The following is an 18481-nucleotide window of genomic DNA, read 5'->3' as shown; positions in this document are numbered from 1 at the left end:
TACGAATTCCGATAGTCACTCGAAATTCTCGTCCAGCTTTTCTCTTTTTATTTCTCGCTGGGCAATCCAGACGCCCGTGACAGGCGTCGTTTCAAGCTGTCGATCCCGCCCCGAGCCGATTTCCGGCCCTTCGTCTTTCAATTGCAGCGAATGCCTACCATTCAATCTTTTATTCCTTTAATTCGTCCTTCTCTATCCGTGTTGGCGTACGATGGTGCTACGTCTCCAGCACGGACTTGTAGCCCATGCTATGACCACAATATTGATCATAGGACGACCAAACTGGTCTGAAACTTCTTCCTGCCCAGACGCCCTAGCCGTACTAGCTGAGCTTGGACTTGTTCGATCGCCACATTCGTGATGATTTTCGTCAGAAACATTATGCAACAATGCTCCTAATCAAGCCCGAATAATCAAGAATGATAAACTCCAGAACCTCCAGAATGGCCATTTCTCTCCAAATCATTCCTACGTTATGGACCAACCAAAATGAGACTAAACACAATAATATTAAGTGCCGTCGCCACGGCCTCGTCAATTAACACCCGCCAACAGAACTGTCCGGAGATTCACATCTTCGGCGCCCGCGAGACGACCGCGCTCCCAGGCTTCGGATCAGCCTCGACGGTCGTTAACCTCGTTCAACAAGCCAACAAGGGCGCAACATCGGAATCCATAATCTACCCCGCTGCTGGCGGAAATGTGTATTCCGCAAGTGTAACGGCTGGCGTAACCGCGGTCGCAAATCAGACCAATACATTCAACAAAATGTGCCCCGGATCTAAGATTATCATGGTCGGGTATTCGCAAGCAAGTCTAATCAGAAATGGATTCGCGATTAAGATATTAACGTCTTAAATAGGGCGCACAGATTGTAGACGACGCTTTCTGTGGTGGGCCAGATAGAGTTAGCTTGAATACGACAAAAGCGAGTATCTCTTCGGGGGTCAGCAAGATGGTGGCTGCAATCATCCTAATGGGAAACCCGCGCCACGTTGATGGTCTCCCTTTCAACGTAGGCAATGCGACGGCAGGCGGAGTCAGTCCCGATTCATTTACTCTGCCTAGTATGGCTTGCTAATCAATGCAATAGTTCGCAGCCCGTCCCGCCGGATTCAAATGTCCCGCTTTCGAAAATATCATTCAAGCTTACTGCGATGCCGAAGACCCCTTCTGTGCGAAAGGGAATAAAACAGCTACACATCAAGGATACGGACGAGAATATGGACAAGCTGCGCTACAGTTTGTGCAAAGCAAGTTAGAGGGGTCCAATGAAAATGTGTCTAATGGAACAAATGTTATTACCACAAGCACGGCACCATCACCAGGATTTCATGGAGGGTATATCTGGACGGTGTTGGCTCTTGTCGCAATATTCCATCTATGAAGTCTAGGATAACAAGGCGGCGTGCCATTCCCGTTCCCCCCTCGGCGACAGTAATCTACTAGCAAAAATCAAATCTATCAAATGAATGTGTCTATCCTCAAACAACAACAAATTTCCTAGCTAACGCCCCAAAAAACCAACTCGAAGTAAACCCAAAGCAGAATCCTTGGTATGAAGTGATACGAACGACTGAATTACAAATTCAACCCCTTGATAGCCTGCACGTGTGTCTGAGCAAGCATGTACAAACGTTCCAAAGGTGTAATGTCATCATCATCGCTTCCGAGCACTAGCATATGTGCGCTCTTGATGAGGTTCTTGATCTCGCGACCGTTGAGCTTGATTTCGGCTAATTTATCAAGCATTTCGTCGACGACTGGAAACCCATTGTTTCCGGTGCGCTCGAGGAAGTTCGCCCAGATCTTACGGCGAACGTCCTTGCCGAGATCCTGGTAAGGTAAGAAAAGGTCAATGCGCGATTGGAAGGCATGATCAATTTGCGTAGCGCGGTTGGTGGTCAGGAACAGCGTGCCTTCGTAGTACTCAAGTAAGCGAAGGAAGATGCACACAAGCTCGTTTCGGGAGAGGGAGTCGTCTCCTCTGGCGCTGAGATAAACATCCGCCTCGTCTAGGAGGAACATGGCGTCCCATAAGTGGCACAACTTGAGCGCCCGCTCCAATGCCTTCTCCATCTCTCTAGGCTTGATCCCAAGATCACTTGCGCTCATGGCATAGAGGGGCACTTTAGACTTCTCAGCGACTGCTTCTGCGGTAAACGTCTTTCCTACACCAGGCGGTCCGAACAAGAGAATAATAAGACCGCGACCCTTCTTCTGGATGAAGTCGTCGAACTTGGTTTCATTCGCACGATGTTTTCCCTTGACAAATGACCAGGTCAGCTCCTTTTCGCGGTTAGGTAAAACTAGCTTGTCGTAAGCCTCATCGTTCCACGTCACTTCCTTCACGTTGTCGATGTGGAATTTGCCGAAGTCCTTCGCTTTTAAGTCGAAGCCTATTAGCCAGGGGTTTGTGATGAGTAGTTCCTCCTCTGTGAGTGGACACAGAATCTCGTTATCCTTGTGTTTATGGTTCGGCGAGTGTTTGGCCTCGTGGAGCGGTCCGGAGTACGCCTCCCATTGAAGTGCTTTGCGTGACTTGTGAGGTAAATTCCAGGCCTTGCCATATTCCGTGTTAGGTAGGCGCTCCTCTCCACCAGGCGATGGCCGTAGTGTACGTTTGCTGATCGATAGGACGTTGTAGTACGCATAAGCATCGAGACAAACTCGGCCGGTAATCTTTATCAAGTAAATTATCTACTTAGGTACTCCTTGAACACTGAAGCGTAGCATGAACACTTACTTGTTTATGATGAGGCTTATCGGTTTCAATCATCACCTTGGTCCCATTGTACTCTACGTATCGATACCCACGAAGTTGCTCGAATTTTCGGCCTTTCTCAGTGGCAGTCTTTCTGACTCCGGCCTCATTATCGAGATACGAAATTGGGAATACCTCTAGCTTTGTGACTAGCTGGTAGCCTTCAAATATTTTGATTTTTTGGGTGGCCGTCTCGTAACCACTTATGTCGCCGTTCCAATCGATATACTCTAGACGAACGAGCCAGAAACCAGACATTCGATCACAGCGATTTGCTCGGGAAATGGTATCGACTCCGTATAACTTAGCAATTACCAAGGTGCCTGGAGCAAAGAGATGCCATATGTTCTGATAGTCGATTTTTCCAGACTCCCGAAGTTTCCCAAGAGATAGCATCGTGGGGTTAACAATGGGTGTTAGGAATATTAGCATAGAGGTCAACGCCTTTCTCACGTCCAGGTCCTCAGTATCGTATTGCTGAAGATTGTCCCAACGATGAACCAAGGGCTGGTAAGGAGGCTCAAAGGTCCAGTTTTCGACTTTCGGGTCAAACTCTGGATAGTCCTTCAGCACGTCGTTTAGAACTGCGATCATGATTGTTAACAAATATTTTCTTGCATGATATAAGGGGCACCATTGACGGCAGCACAAAAGTATCCAGGCCTCGGGAGTCTATTATGGAGGATTTCTTCGGCAACTTACTTTCTCTCATATCCGGGTCTTGAATAGAGATGGAGAGGGTTACCCAAACTCCATCTCGTTGAACATGACGATGGATTATCGGAGAATCTGAAGTACGAGCCATCAAATCTTCCTGTTCGACAATAAAGTCCTTAAATGCGGACCATCGCATCGGACAGTGACCCTCACAGATGTGTTGGTACCAGTTACCAACCAACCCAGGCGGGTTGCTCTTCAGTGAGGCTTCCGGTGAGTCTAGGCCTCCACCAACAGAGGGTCGTGAATAGTAAGAATCATAATAATAATCAGTCCCCGCATATGCCATCTTCATAGACGTCGTGTTGTTTCCAGGCTTTGAGAATTGGATGAGTTGATGCTAATTCCCCCACCAATGTAATGAGAAGAGCCTGGGTTATATATTACTCCCATACGCTCTGGAGAGTAGGGTAAGAAAGAAATACCTAAGACTCAATTGAACAACTTGTTAGCTTTAAAGGCGACAGATTAGGCACCCAACATGCGAAAGGGTTGGATATGGGACGGAGCAAAGGCTCTCGCCGGGAAGAAGGTGGGGGAAAAAGCACCTATGTCTTCCATGCATGATAACAATACGTCTTACAGATATGTTTAAATTCTGCCTGTGCTCCTGATTTTCATTGCAGTGGCTGGAGCTCATGTACATCTTGTCTCATTGAGACAGAGGAAGGCCTAATCTAAAGATCAACAGAAAACCTTGCGTCAGTCCATAATGATCAAACCCCGTTATCCAACCGGCTACAAAACGATACTACCCTTTATGCTTATACATAACGCACCGTGATTTTCACCGTAAAGACCAATATAGGCATTGGGTTTTCAATCGGGCTGGTGAGTAGTAGTGCCATACAGCTTAGGTGTGGTCTTAAAAGAGCATAGTAAGACAGCTAGTCAAAATTATGTGGCTCAGAAACACTCCCTTCCAACTGCATTTACAACTCCTCCTTACCCTCCGCAGGATCATCCAGGCCCGCGAAGAGGTTCACTCCCCAGCTTTTCTCGGGGTTATTCATCCTAGCCTTCTTATCTTCAAAGGCAATGGACTCCATTTCGGGGCCTGTGAAGCTGACATCCATCATATGCAAGTTTTCGCTGATATGGCCCTCATCTACGCTCTTAGGGATCACGATAGTACCCCTTTGAAGACCCCAGGCGAGTACCGCCTGCGCCACTGTGGCATCCTTCCGAAAAGCCATGTCTTTCCAGAATTAGTTCTCCATGATAAGTGTTATTTTTCTGTGGTAAGTAGGATTGGTGTTCGCGAACGGTGAATACGCGATGATCCTAAGCCCGAGATGCTTGTGGAAGTCGACAAAGTCTTGTTGCTGCACATAGGGATGCGTCTCGAATTCATGGGCGTACGGACAAATTTCGCATATATCGAAGATAGCCTTGATATCTCTTTTGGCAAAGTTGGATATGCCAATATACCGAGTCAAGTTGGCTCGGACGAGTTCTTCCATGGTCCGCCACGTATCGACGATAGATGTCCTCGTCTAACCTGGGACTTTCACCAGGAACAAAAGCTACTGGTCAGTGCATGAGATAAAGGTCCAAGTATCCGACACCGAGGTTGGATATTGACTGTTTGATAGCGACCATAGCTTCATCGGGGCGGTGGTGGTCATTCCACAGCTTACTCGTTACCCAAATGTCTTCTCGGGCGACATTTGCGGCGGTAATACCCTTGCCAATTTCATCCTCATTTTCTGTACATCGAGTTTAGTTCTTGATATTTTTAAGATTAAATATTGTTACCCAGGATAAACGATTCTTACGATATATCTACGCGGCATTGATATGTCTATACCCCGAATCTAGAGCATATTGAACGGCATGAGCAACTTGTAGGAGTCATATTAGGGGTCGCACTTTTTCTAGGTACTTAGTAGCCATTGGTAGTTTTCCTTGTCTCGATCAGAGAGCCAGGTTCCTAAGCCAAGTTGAGGTATATGCTTGATATTTGAGGTGGTAATTTCCGCAAGTACGGAAGACGCCGACAATAGTAAGGAGACGTAAAGAGGGGCAGTGACCGTAACCGCGGTTGATAGGAACACCATTTTGGATCGTTTTATTTTAATGTAAACTGCGATTCTAACAGAAGAAGCATCAAGCGTAAGGCTCTGAATCGTCAGAGCTTCCCTACGGGCCAGTGTTAGAATTGAAACAATATACAGTACATCTCTGGTCTTGTCCCGCATATGATATATAGGACTTGGTAGGCAGTGTTGAATGCACTGATCATAATGGTGATGTATGACATCATCCAAGCGTAACATGTTAGATCATAGAGATGAGATTCAAATAGATTGGGATCGGATGGCAACTTTGATGCGCTTCGAACTCTCTCATCGATTGACGACCAACGTGGCCCGGAAGGTATGCGTCGCAATAATGACGTTGAACTGTGAGGGATAAAGAGTAACGTAACCGTGCGCTGAGATACCTATATAATATATAGGCGCATGCTAGAAGCCCTCTCATGAACCGTTGATCAAACACTGTTACCGATATCCAGTGCACGTCTAAAAACTTTGTCAACGCTCGCTATATTAATCCAATTAGTACTCGAGAAACACAAACATGGCAGGAAACCATGGGTTCTCAGGTGTTTATGAGCAGGGAGATCAGATTAACTATGGCCGATCGAGCGTTGCAAATGAAGACAAGCATCACACAATGAATGTCGAGGGGTATAGGCCCAGTGAGTGTAACTCATGTGGTATCTGGCGCATTGATACTGATGCATTGCTATTAAGAGGACCAGAACAAGACAATGAATAAAATGCTTGACGAAGACGTATGTCCTAGGTTCCTGGCCTAACCTCAAATATACTTTAGCAAGTCCTAACTTCAGGTGTACATAGATCCAAGATGAAGTCGCCGAGCGATATAAACACGATCCTACCTATCGAGTATGTCGCGCGTAAAAGGGCCAATTGATTGGCAGACTGGTTGTGTCGCTCACCCATGATATAGGCAACCATGCACGGAAATGAGCCTTCGCGGGGCGCTAAAGCCGACGCAGAGATTCAACGCGAGGAGGAAGAGTTGCTGAGAAGGAAGAAAGAAAAGACTGAGAGTATGCCAGGGAAGAAAATGTGAATCGGATTCGGAGGCTTAGAGGCTCGATAAATCCGCTCGAGCGTAGGAGCGTAGCATTAATACATACCTGGTGAAGATATTCGTGGCACTTACGGGTCTTTCGTGCGTCGTGAGCGGTAACCAGCCGCAAGAAGTCCCCGAATGTAACAGAAACGCCCACTTGAAACCTCTGGGGAAGTCCTTCGCGGGTGGTGATGATGATACTGGAGGGGCATTGCATAGTATTACATGCCCCGCCCGACGAGTCACCATGGATATCCAAGGGTGAACATTGTAGGAGCGTGTTAAGTTAGCTTACATTCAAGATCGTGTCGCATTTTCAACTCGCTCACCGGCAAGAGACTCATGGATTTGTAATGAAGTAATGTCGGGGAAGATACTCGCCGAGATGTCGGAGGTTCGCGGTTTAAAACTGAGTGTGGAAATTATGATTCCTCACCATGCTACAGCGGGCTAGCGCTATATTCATCAATCCCATAGCACACTTTATGAACCAATAGCGTTAGTTATCGGGGAGTTAATATACCACAAGGGGATATCAAGGTTGACTGTCTGTAAAGTGATGAAATAATAGTGTTGTAAATCAAGTATCTCCTGGGAGGCTCCGTTTGATTCTTCGAATTAAAAAGATATATAAGGTGGGTTTCCATCAGAATTGAATTAACTTACTGGAACTCAGCATCGTCTCATTGAATCCTACCATGGCATCCAAAGATCTTTCAACACCCTTTACTCTCTACTCTTCCACGTACTCAATCTGCGCCATCATGGTACAGATGACTTACGAGTTGCGCGGATCGCCACCTGAAGGACGACCGGACATGAAAATAGACAGGAAGATCATCGACATCAGCCATAAAGGCCGCGAGCAATTGAGCGAGTTTTACTTACTCAACGTCAACCCAGAAGGTGTCGTTCCCGTCTTAGTCAACGACAAAGTCCTCGGCAAGCCTATGCCCGAGAGCGTCGATATTTCCTTGTATATTGCTGATTGGTACCCGAGCCTACTTCCATCTCGGCATAAGCAAGTCATTGAGGAACTGCTCGATGAGCTGCATCAGATTAGCTACAAGCTATTGACGTTCGGAACCCAGACGACATTCCCTACCACTAGCGTAGCGTGGCTTCGCGAGCAGAGTCAACGACCGGATATATCCGACGCCTACAGGAAGGCTTTGAAGTATAAGGAGTCGAAGTGAGTATTGCCCTGTCTTATGTTGTGCTATGTGCTAGACATTTGTTGATAGCTCTTGATAGGATATCAGTTTGGGCAGACAACCATTCCGAGGAAGATCTCGCGGAAGCTGAGAACCGCACGCGAGCTTTCTGCGCCAAGATTGTTGCACTTATGGAGAAACGCCCGGACGAAAAGGATAAGCTTACCTACATCTTCGGACCCGAACCGACGGTGCTTGACGCACATGTGTTACCGTTCCTAGGGCGGGTATACGAGAAGGAAAGATTGTATCTTCTTCCTCCGACTTTAGTCGAGTGGCATAAACAATTCAGGGAAACGGATTTGTGGAAGCGGGCAGTTCCAGCGGGGACGACTCTGCCGCCGTTTGCGTGAAACCGAGAAATAACTCCGATAGCTGAGACATACCTATATTAAGTATTCCTGGAGGGATATCATTTTGGGTGGATTATTCAGCGTAAACTTGCAGCTTTACGCTGGGTAAAGAGGACGACACAAGTGAGCGTTAGTGGATAGCTCCCTATATTTATAGCGAGTACTCACTGCGACGACCGGGGTAAATGCGCTAGAGCTAAATACTATTTAGGAAACTCCCTGGTATGTTACATGCCGAGGTTATACTGATTTGCCTAGTATTCGTGTATCGTGTAACTCAGATTGAGAAATCGTTCGTTTCCACATTCTGTATTTCTTCACATTTGCATATTAAACCCCGATTCAACCTTCACTCGCCTAACACTCCGTCCATGATTGATAGGTGACACTCTTGTTGATTTTCACATCAACATGGCTTCAAATCCGCCACGTCTTTCGCCCCAAGAGCTTATGAGCTTGGCCCCACTCCCTGACAAGATCGAGAACGGGAAGATTGTCAAGCGATACATGAGCCAGCGCAAAGCCTGGTCCCCCAATGGTGATGTCCTAATTGCAAGCGAAACAATAACTCCAAAAGATGCACCACCACCCGGTCAATTTAGCAAACAGGTGGCATACGGTGGACACGTTTATGGTCAGGCGGGTGTAGCTGCTTCAAAAGCCCTTGCGGAGATACAGGCATCGCAAACGGGTGCTTCCCGAAGGAAATCCGGCATTCATGTAAGCACCGTTTTATCCTCCCTTGTACCTAGGTGAAGATCCCGGGAGAATCTAGAGTGAGATGTGACGGGGTGAGGTATAGTGTAGAATCGAGCGTATCCCACCACAGTCTGAATTATGACTTGCTGACAACTATAGACTATCCATGGATACTTCTCGGAAGCGGGCTTCACAGATAGGCCATTTATATACAACGTGACAAACATCTCAGCAAATCCAGCTTTTCCCAATTTCTTCGTCACAGCGCAACAGCCTTCATCATCAAGCGTGAATACTCTAGGAGATCACTTCCCATTAATGGACGCCGACCAGCCCCTCGGCCCCATCTGTTTTAATGCCTTGGTGTCTTTTAGGCCGTCCGTGCCTTCACAGCACATAGCTCAGGAACTGCCACCACAAACACGCTTTACAGATATTTTGAATTCGCGCCCGCCCTCAGCATGGCCCCCAGCACCACATGTCGATATCGCTAAAGTAGTAGAGCAATTTCCAGTGCGGAATCCTGGTACCTTTCCGGCACTAGACATGAAGAAGGTCGATTTAACCCCATTTAACGAGGGAAAGCCCCTTTACGAACGCCGAGAACTCTTATTATATCGACTTCTCGCTCCTCTACCAGCTGACGAGCCAGATGTTCATATTGGCCTCCATGCTTATGAATCGGATCGGAATGGGTTACTCATGATAGGACATCATGTGGGTTTTGGGTACGATTTTGGTCGCGCAGCCAGCCTCAGCTGTACTTTGGTCGTTCATGTCAATTCCGAGGATGCGGTTATGTCTTATGGTGAGGATGAATGGTGGATTCAAGAGGCTTGCTTTCCTAGGGTTGAGGCTGGGAGGGGAATCATTGAAAGTAAAATTTGGAGCCCTAAAGGCATTCATGTGGCTACGGGATATCAAGATGGCATAATACAGCGCCAACGGAAACCCAATGAGAAGGAGAGGTTATAAGCCGGATACCCTCGATTAAAGACTACTAGATCTTAATGGATTTCTGGTGCAAATTAAGGAGGTGATGTTTTTAACGATGTTTTCAGCATCACCATCGTCCACCGGGTCGCGTACTACGGTGCGCTGACTTAATATAAAACTGCCAATGCGCCATAATACAGTGTATATTCATGGTGTGGTGGCGTTTCGTAGGTAAATATGACCACTAATTCTTTAGCGGAGTATGCGCTAAAGCTCCCTATATATACAGAGGCCTTCAGCGCCTACCCTTCTATAATTCCAGTAGTACAGTACAATACGCCACCACACTGTATTTTCGCACGGCGTTTTGGCGCATTGGTAGTTTATACCTTCATCTGATATGTTCAATTCTTGCTTTTGACCTTTGTACTACCCCGATTATCGATCCGATTAATCTAGACTGGGCTAGACGTGCTTAGGTTGAGATCCTACTGGCTTTGTAAAGCAATGCCACTGTCGTCATGACTCAAATCTGCATTTTCATCCTTCTCGGTAACGAAAGGATCCTCACCAACAGCCTTATCGACTTCCGCGCAAGCATCATAACCGAATAACCATGGTTGAACCTGAGGACAACACCAGCGGATTGGGAAAGGAGCCTCCTTGGTCGATTTATCTGTTTGGGATATGAGTAATTCGTCTCTCGCATGTTGCTGAGGGCCATCAGCCATGTGGAATACTTCACGCTAATTTCATTCACGGATATCAGCGGTGCTTCTACGAGAATGAGTGGCTGTGTGGCGGGATACCTGTCTAAAAGTCTCCTTCACGATTGCGTCACCTCGCGGCTTTCGAAGTTGCTCATACATTCCCAATGCTTTTCCTATTTGATATTTTGTCTGGATATGCAGGAGCAAACGGCCAATCACCGCGCCATCTTCTATCGCCGAATTGGCCCCTTGGGCCATATAGGGTAGCATGGGGTGGCAGGAATCGCCACTTACAGTGTTAGTTGGTTAGTTGGAATTGAATACGATCAAGAGCCGCTTGGATTGAGTATTGAAGACTTACACGAAAACGAAGTTGCTATTCTCAGAAGTGTGAATCCATCTTCGCATTTCCTTTCCTATAACCCCTCATTAGACACTAGCTTACGCTACAGGCATGGGAAGAAACTTACGATGTATTAATTTCCACTTTTTTACTGAATGAACGCATGCTAGGAACCTATTCAAGATCGGGTCCCAGTTCTTAAAAAGCGCCCTCATCTCATCAGCGGAGCCTGCTTGTCGGCTGACGTCTGCTGGAAGGTCATCCGGAGTTACCAAGACAAGGTTTAACTCAGTCCCCTTTCGCAGCGAATATCCAACAACATGTGATTTCGGACCAATCCACATGGACATTCTCGGATTGGCAATCCATTCCCTCAATTCCGGGTCCTCTATTCGATCTAAAGTCAGGACTACCCGATATGCTAAGTCGCCTGTTGGTCTCGGGACACCCTCGAAGTCCCTAGGAAGGAAGTGTGCTCGACAAAGCGACCACAAGCCATCGGCAGCAATGACTAGGTCTCCTCGTGTCTTTACGCCCGATTGACTTATAATTTCTCCTGTCTCAAAGTTCACGTTGCTAATCCTCGTCCCGAATTGAAAACCCACACCGAGTTCTTTAGCCCGCGCGTAAAGTGCTGTTTGTAGGTCGATACGGTGTAAAAAGGCGAAAGGCGCATTGTATCTCTCCTTCAATGTCTTACAAAAGTCTCCATCCGAGACCAATAGCCTACCAGTGTAGCTGCGGATTGCGAGGGGCGCAGACTCAGTTGTCGACGCCCATAAGCTGTCCGAGAGACCCCATCGCTTCAGTATGCGTGATGAATTTGGAGTTATTATTATACCCGCTCCTATCTGCAGTGACGTGCATGCGCATTAGAAAATTCTAAGAAATAGTATGTGGACCTTACCTCGTGGAGTCCGCCCGCCGCCTCAAACACGACCACATGGTGACCGGACAACGCGGTTTCTATGGCGGCCGCTAGACCACTTATACCAGCACCTATCACAATAACATCTAAGTGAATATCTGACTGAGGAGGCTAATATGTTTCTTTCTGTCAGTTACGCCCGTGGCCACTGGGATCCGCAATGCGACGCACCATATTTGGCGGCTTCTCCGGTGTTGCTGACAATTCAATCCCCCCAATCTAAATAGGTTCGTATCATCGGTTTCTAAGTATCTTAATCACATAGTCAATCGATAAAAAGACTCAATTCGTGTTCTAGGCATGCACGAGGCGAGAGGAAACTGGAGTTAATCCTCTGCAAGTGCTCCCCCGCTTCCCGGATAATTCACCTTCGGGACTTGGGTAGCATCAAGACTGAATAAGCCAGCTGGACCGTATGGCGTACCACCAAGTAAGCAATTCCATGAATGACCCTCGTTATACCTACTTGGGTATCCGAGATACCTGGGTTGGCGACCCGTAGCTCCATGTCTTAATAATATTGGACGCCAAGAAGAGGATTCTCGTTAGGTATAAGAACAATATTTCGGTTATGCAGTGCCGTGTCTGCGATTGTTGGAGTAGGTTGTACGGGAGGGTGAACCTTGTACTTTACCAAACGGCCAAAGCAACCTCCGGTTTGTTGTAATTACAGGGCGGTAAGTACCTAGGTACTGAAGAATGCTGAATTACAGCGCATGTTTTGGGGATCGTGGCGGTTGACTCAAGGGTTAGGGTGCGTGTGATTAGGGTTGATAATAAACTTATAACCCTAACCCTGAATGGACGGACGCTGACCTAAGCTCAACCCTAGATAGAAGATTACGCAAGCATCTGTTATGTAATCAATTAGGTAATAATTCTAATACTTCCTCCTACCCCAGAATCATTATTACCCCTCCATGTCTTTCGTTCATCTCTTTGTCTCTAAGCTCTAAGCCCTGAGCCCTTACGAACACTGCCAACTAGACGCGTCGTTTTGAGACCCTTCACCATCCCATTTCGCCGTCTGAGGATATACACAAAGAGGTCGCTGTCTATATGTGACAATTGTCTGAAGCGATGCGTCCGTGAAATTGAACTCCGTCGCAATGATTTGAGAAACTGCATTTCCATTCTCAACCCAATCCATCAACGCTTTCAGAGCATCATGGCGGGTATCGTTATTACCCAGCGGGACTGAAGCGCCAGAATTATAAGGAGGTCTCTGCGCTGCTTGGCCAGCACCACCAATCATCCATGGGGCTTTGACGTTGTTCGGTGTACCCCAACAGTGGGCCATACCCGGAATCTGGAAATATCGAAAGAAGTCGTCAATGTTCCCCATAGCATCGACCGTTCTATTATAGTACAGGTCCGTATGTTGCACAGGCACCACGGCATCTGCGAGACCTGCATACATGACTGCAGTACAAGATGTTAGCCATTGCAGGTTGTGAGCGACCACAATGTCGAGAACTGTATCATGGTTTAAGAGAAAGGCTATTTTAATTGTACGTACTTATTTTCCCCTTGTTCCTGAAACTACCAAGGTCATACTTATCCGCGGTAGCCTGCACCGAGTTTTGATCGCGTGTCCTGGCATCGTAGACCACCGAGTCGTTGTATGAAGTTATCTGCCAATCGGCGCCGTAGCCCATAAATGTTCGTTCGTATTCCGCATCGAATACCCGCCTTACATTACTCGTACTGGTTGGGCTGTCGGCAGGAAAGAGGAAAGTCGACCACGTGTCTTCAGAACCGTACTCCGCTCCCTTATACACGAAGTTCCCAGTCGAGGTGACATAATCGCTATATATCTTCTGCGCCGTATCGATTTGCGCCTGAGTCCAGCAATACGTCTTATTCGTCGTCACGTCGCAGTTAATCTGATTAATGTCGAAATTGGCTCTGCAAGCTGCCGGCGAGCTAATTATGTTGTCTTGCACCCCATCAAGAGAGTCACACTGTTTCAATACTTCCTGCTGGAGGCGCGAGAACAGGTTGACGTCGCTGATGCTACCCGGAGCATCCTCTGGAAGGTTCCATGTCGCTTGGGCCGAAATCCAAGGCATCAAGCCCATCGTGTCCCACGCAGGAGCTCCAATGAGAGCCCCATCAAAAAAATATGGGTTTCTCTCTACGAAACCAATGTTATTATTAGCATCATCCTTTGGACGAAAGAAAAGGCAACGGGATGATAGGAGCGATGAGTTCTCGTGCAATTGAAAGGAGTATCGAATATCACTTACGGATTTGCTTAAGTCCCTGACGACCACCAGTCGAACAACCGCTGAAGTACGAATAGGCGATAGACTTGTCGTTGTAGAAGCTTTGGATGAGCGACTTGCCAAGGATGATAGAGCCCTCCAAGGCCTGCCAGGCCCAGTTAACCCTAAGCTGATCGGTAGTTGGCCATGTCAAGTCCCCTTGGCCAGAGCTATGTCCCGTATCAGTTGACAGGCTAGCCATACCAAATTGTGCTCCTGGCCCCATGTCGAGCCAGTTTATTCCACCGAGGAATGAATAACTCCCTACGACAAGAAGCTTCGAGTTCCAATTATCTGGGAGAAATAATCCGAAGCGGAAATTTTCCGTCTCATTCTTAACGATAACCGCACAAAGAGGTGGAAGCCCGGAGGCGATCGACGGATAACCTATGTCCCCGCTCTCCGAGAAAGACCCCGAGGTGATATGCTGCACCGATTCGATCGAGGCGCCAGTAGGAATGATGCTGTTAAAGTAATCTGCAGTACACCCCGCAGATTGGCGAGGTTGCTTTGCAGACGGAACACTATAAACTGAGCATGTAAAAAGGCTTATCAGGGCCCAGAAGACTGGGACTGTTAAGATGGCCATTTGGATAATTCGGCTAAAAGTAATTTAATAACACGGCCCTACCAATAACCGACATAACTCCAACCTGAAGGAGCTGTCATACTTATAAGTTAACTGGTAGGCTATAAGAGCTTGAACATTGGGGTCCTGAAAGCGAGCTTCCTGTCCACCTACATTCCTCCGTCAGCTGACGACTAGGTACGCTTTTCGTATAGGTTATTTCTAGCACGGCTTGTGTTAGGATCCGGCGCTAAGAAGACGTTAAGGTCCTTCGGTAACATCCCCCGCTACCTTGGTAGATTCGCCGAAGTGAGGGCGTGCGAGGTATCTGTTAGCTCTAACACGTCGCGCTGATATGCAGAGTGGCATCAGCTTCGATTGGGCTTACATTCTCGTCTTCGGGGCCAGCTTCGGAGCTTTCTTTGTCACATGAAGCTCGACCTTCAAAGCCTCTTTGTATTCTTCAGGACCTACCTCCAGCACCTTCCCCCTTGCATTACCCCAGATGTCTTTGATCACACCTCGCAGAGTCCAGCTCCATAGGCGGCTATGACGTTAGGCGACTCACAATTTCATATTCCTTCCTGAGCCCCCTGATTGCAGGCATGCGCCGGAATAGGTGGATACTGTTGCGGGTAGTGCCGTACTACCTAGGTAGTTTGGACTCCTTCTCCTCCCTTGCCGCCCCGATGCCGAATTACCTTGGTAATCTCTGTTACACACCCACTAAAACCAAGATATTCAACTTTGTGGTTCTTCCCGCGTTCCAACAGTCACGATTACCTGGTCATTTACCAAGCCTCTTTTGAACTACATCCAGTAAGAAGACTGCCGAATGTGGAATATTACTCCAACAGAACGGAGAAGAGTTCTTTGTTCGTTTAGAGCAAACACATAGCAGCTTCTTATTTGCGAGCATGCTAGCAACATGAACTAGGCAACGTGAACAAATCCATCGGGCTATGTAACCCTACCTATTACCAAAGATCCAATCCGGGGTATTGGAGATTTTATTATGCAGCCCTTCTCCGCATTATCCAAAACATCCATGTCCTCGTGGGCTTACCGGGAACCTACCTTTCGGATTTCATACGACCAAAATGGCTCAAAAAAATTACTAAAAGCTATGACGCACTCTTTCAGCTTCTGTTACTCGAAAGGGCCCGATTACCTTAGGTAATTCGCGAAACACCGAATTCAAATTCCGTCTCCGGATGCGGGGCTCTCGGAACCGGAGCTTTGCCAACAAACACCGATCGATCGAGTAATTCGTACAATCGTCAATTGTATGTGTCTGACTCGTATAGTAATCCTTTGTTTTAGCAGCTGAAATACCACGTAACATTTAAGCTTTTGTGTTAGTGTACCCCCGTATGAAACACAGAATACTATATCTGGTGCATGGCAGGTAAGTACCTAAGTACTCCTCCAAGACACGAAGGTATTTAAATGATGTAAAGATGGTTATGACCTCATCGGCCATATAGAGAATTTGTCCCACAATTGGGCTATATACTTAAACTTAATAAGCACGGCTATAAGCGATATCTGAGAACATATTTTGTTGGGGCCTATTTCGCAAAGCTGATGACAATAGTAGATGGCGTTGTGTTGTATCGGATGCGATGGTAGCTATGCTAAACTTACATAAGCAATTACGAGATATCGTGTGAATTGTAGAAGATAATGGTAGCTGAGAGGTCCCATTTACCATCGTAAACATCAACAGCATTAACATGCCTATTCTAAGTAATTGAAAAAAAAAAAAAACTGGTCATCGTTAAAGAAAGAGTTCTCAGGTACCTTAGGTAGGTATTTATGAAACCCCGAAAATACTGAATACCTGTATTAACGCGGAGTTATTCGCCGTTATTTTTGGATACCACGCTTTTTCGGATATGGCCCCGTTTACACACAGTACCACCGATATCGTCGCTGGTCTAGAACGAGTCGGACCACGTGCCACTGCATCTAAAAAGACACGTTGACTGCCGGCAATGTTTTTCTTGTCATCCGATGGTGTCCGTGGTTACGTTGTTTGTTTTTTTGTGTATCATCATCACAAAATATTCTAACTTAAGCCGGTTGTGAATAGCCCTTGGTAGCATAAGCGGTGGTTTCGCAATTATCATCCAAACATCATCTTCTCGGGATCAAATAACTCACTCATGCCATGTGTCATATTCCGAGTTGTAATTATCATCACCAGGCTTCATCATCGAATATCTTATAAAATTAAGTAGAAAGTTGGGATGGACATACGACGTATTGCGATACCTGTTAGATTTATAAATAAATGACTGTACCTGGCGCTAGCATTACCCCTGTTGCTTACATACAAAGGTTGAAGATGTTGAATTCCTAAAAGGGGAAGGCGATGTATCTAGAACCTCACTTCCGGTAATTGATATGCAGCTAGACGTTGATCATCATGGAGATCTTATCATTAGCGAAGAAGGTGGCAGCCAGAAAACCTCTTTTTCCCCGGTCTCCTGGGATGCTCTTTCATCGCAATTACCCGGTCTGTCCGAGTCTAGAAGGTTGATGAAGAGAAACTGCAGGCGTAGGGGATAAATGGAAGGGAAAGATGCAACTGCGATCGATCCCGGCGGGAACTAATTTTAGGGAAGGGACAAACAAAGATTCCCTGACTCGTTCCATTTAATCTATTTAGGTATTTATTTAGGTTAACTTATACATACGACTTTAAATCTATTTACTATTTAATAGCTGTCACCTTTCGCTACCATCTACGTGGTTTATCACCCGTTGATACCTTCCGATCTTCAACACCCAACTTTAAACATTCGTTATCGGTTGCCGGTTCCGAGACAACGCCAATATGAAGATAGCAAGCCTTATCGCGGGTCTTTCCCTTGCGTTGTCCGCTGTCGCGGCAGATCCGCCGCCTCCGCAATTCCCGGTTGTCTTGGGTATTGTATCCGACACTCCGGTTCAATGCGCTCCTGGTCAGAATATCAACCTCACCTTCCTGCCGAACACCCTCCGACTCGAACTTTCCAACATGCAGTTCGGTACCGAAGGCCACGGAAGGACCGACGAGATAGCTTCATGTCAATTCACAGTCGAGTTTACTTCCTGGTGGTATAAGTACCGTTTCGCTATTGGTGATGTAACTTACAGCGGCCACTTGAATGCGACCGACGGTGTCCAGCTCTACCAATTGACAGCCAATTCGGTTTTCAGATATGAGAATCGCAAGCTAAACCCCGGAAGAGCGCCACCCGATATCTGGAACGTATCCATGTCCACTATGGTAAGTAGCCTGCTTTGTACCTATGCCCTTGGTGGGGATGATAGACATTGGCGTTTACAAATACACAGATCGACAATACGGCTGCGACAACAATTGGAGGCGATGGAAACTTCGACGATGATTTCAAGGCAAGCGGCAATAGCTCTCACTTGGAGTGGTCAACCTGTATGGATGGTGGTGAGGGAACTGGTGATGTTAAGACGAAGCTCGCATTTACGCTCACCGCGACAACAAGCGATAAGACGGGCAAAGGCACTGGAAAATTGACCCACGGTTTGACGTACGACTTTGGTATCGTCTGGGAAGAGTGTATTCCTGATCGCGCAATTAAGAATGCCTGGGGTGAGACTCGGATTGATGACTGGTCGACATGCACGTACAACACGTCGACGAATGGGACATCACTAGCAGCTGCACGAGCGTTGCGCCGTGGACCAGCTCTACTCGACTAATCTCGATGATTTAAACTCGGTCAGGATGAAGTCACACAGGTGACCGATCAGTTATCCAGATAGATAAGAAAGCTTGCGCTTGCTTTTTCAGTTTCGCGAAAATAAATGATATATGACAAGCTAACCCAATTCCCTCGTATATATA

General features: G+C 46.9%; 9 protein-coding genes across 9 annotated transcripts; 5 read left to right on the top strand and 4 right to left on the bottom strand.

Moving 5' to 3' along the window:
- The first annotated feature begins 184 nt into the window (after window positions 1-184).
- On the top strand, window positions 185-1484 carry F4822DRAFT_76991 (carbohydrate esterase family 5 protein). Its single transcript, XM_051463947.1, has 3 exons — window positions 185-810; window positions 863-1039; window positions 1094-1484. Exons 1-3 carry the CDS (start codon window positions 490-492, stop codon window positions 1385-1387), a joined length of 792 nt encoding a protein of 263 aa, XP_051309182.1. The 5' UTR covers window positions 185-489; the 3' UTR covers window positions 1388-1484.
- Window positions 1422-4089, bottom strand: F4822DRAFT_76945 (P-loop containing nucleoside triphosphate hydrolase protein). The gene is made up of 3 exons (XM_051463944.1): window positions 3467-4089; window positions 2747-3348; window positions 1422-2682 (listed from the first exon to the last, which is right to left on the bottom strand). The coding sequence occupies exons 1-3, from the start codon at window positions 3774-3776 to the stop codon at window positions 1582-1584; spliced, it is 2013 nt and encodes a 670-aa protein (XP_051309181.1). The 5' UTR covers window positions 3777-4089; the 3' UTR covers window positions 1422-1581.
- A 324-nt stretch (window positions 4090-4413) lies between these two features.
- F4822DRAFT_434526 (uncharacterized protein) lies at window positions 4414-4944 on the bottom strand (the record flags this gene model as incomplete). The annotated part of the gene is made up of 2 exons (XM_051462021.1): window positions 4414-4679; window positions 4848-4944. 2 exons carry the CDS (start codon window positions 4942-4944, stop codon window positions 4414-4416), a joined length of 363 nt encoding a protein of 120 aa, XP_051309180.1.
- A 968-nt stretch (window positions 4945-5912) lies between these two features.
- Window positions 5913-6594, top strand: F4822DRAFT_76708 (uncharacterized protein). Its single transcript, XM_051463943.1, has 4 exons — window positions 5913-6185; window positions 6241-6281; window positions 6349-6396; window positions 6461-6594. Exons 1-4 carry the CDS (start codon window positions 6065-6067, stop codon window positions 6584-6586), a joined length of 336 nt encoding a protein of 111 aa, XP_051309179.1. The 5' UTR covers window positions 5913-6064; the 3' UTR covers window positions 6587-6594.
- A 498-nt stretch (window positions 6595-7092) lies between these two features.
- Window positions 7093-8282, top strand: F4822DRAFT_76606 (uncharacterized protein). Its single transcript, XM_051463941.1, has 2 exons — window positions 7093-7781; window positions 7844-8282. The coding sequence occupies exons 1-2, from the start codon at window positions 7288-7290 to the stop codon at window positions 8154-8156; spliced, it is 807 nt and encodes a 268-aa protein (XP_051309178.1). The 5' UTR covers window positions 7093-7287; the 3' UTR covers window positions 8157-8282.
- Window positions 8250-10074, top strand: F4822DRAFT_76628 (Thioesterase/thiol ester dehydrase-isomerase). Its single transcript, XM_051463942.1, has 4 exons — window positions 8250-8279; window positions 8415-8448; window positions 8539-8876; window positions 9015-10074. Exons 3-4 carry the CDS (start codon window positions 8568-8570, stop codon window positions 9828-9830), a joined length of 1125 nt encoding a protein of 374 aa, XP_051309177.1. The 5' UTR covers window positions 8250-8279; window positions 8415-8448; window positions 8539-8567; the 3' UTR covers window positions 9831-10074.
- A 112-nt stretch (window positions 10075-10186) lies between these two features.
- F4822DRAFT_76583 (FAD/NAD(P)-binding domain-containing protein) lies at window positions 10187-12174 on the bottom strand. The gene is made up of 5 exons (XM_051463940.1): window positions 11944-12174; window positions 11752-11883; window positions 10972-11695; window positions 10863-10917; window positions 10187-10790 (listed from the first exon to the last, which is right to left on the bottom strand). Exons 1-5 carry the CDS (start codon window positions 11944-11946, stop codon window positions 10544-10546), a joined length of 1161 nt encoding a protein of 386 aa, XP_051309176.1. The 5' UTR covers window positions 11947-12174; the 3' UTR covers window positions 10187-10543.
- Window positions 12175-13091: 917 nt separating this feature from the next.
- Window positions 13092-14920, bottom strand: F4822DRAFT_76420 (tannase and feruloyl esterase-domain-containing protein). The gene is made up of 2 exons (XM_051463939.1): window positions 14022-14920; window positions 13092-13909 (listed from the first exon to the last, which is right to left on the bottom strand). The coding sequence occupies exons 1-2, from the start codon at window positions 14626-14628 to the stop codon at window positions 13278-13280; spliced, it is 1239 nt and encodes a 412-aa protein (XP_051309175.1). The 5' UTR covers window positions 14629-14920; the 3' UTR covers window positions 13092-13277.
- A 2280-nt stretch (window positions 14921-17200) lies between these two features.
- Window positions 17201-18471, top strand: F4822DRAFT_420471 (uncharacterized protein). Its single transcript, XM_051459705.1, has 2 exons — window positions 17201-17884; window positions 17953-18471. The coding sequence occupies exons 1-2, from the start codon at window positions 17450-17452 to the stop codon at window positions 18334-18336; spliced, it is 819 nt and encodes a 272-aa protein (XP_051309174.1). The 5' UTR covers window positions 17201-17449; the 3' UTR covers window positions 18337-18471.
- The last annotated feature ends 10 nt before the right edge of the window (window positions 18472-18481 follow it).

This window comes from Hypoxylon trugodes (assembly GCF_022578975.1).
Source record: "Hypoxylon trugodes strain CBS 135444 unplaced genomic scaffold F4822scaffold_11, whole genome shotgun sequence".
Classification (NCBI taxonomy): Eukaryota; Fungi; Ascomycota; class Sordariomycetes; order Xylariales; family Hypoxylaceae; genus Hypoxylon; species Hypoxylon trugodes.
This window is presented reverse-complemented; position numbering and strand designations above follow the sequence as displayed.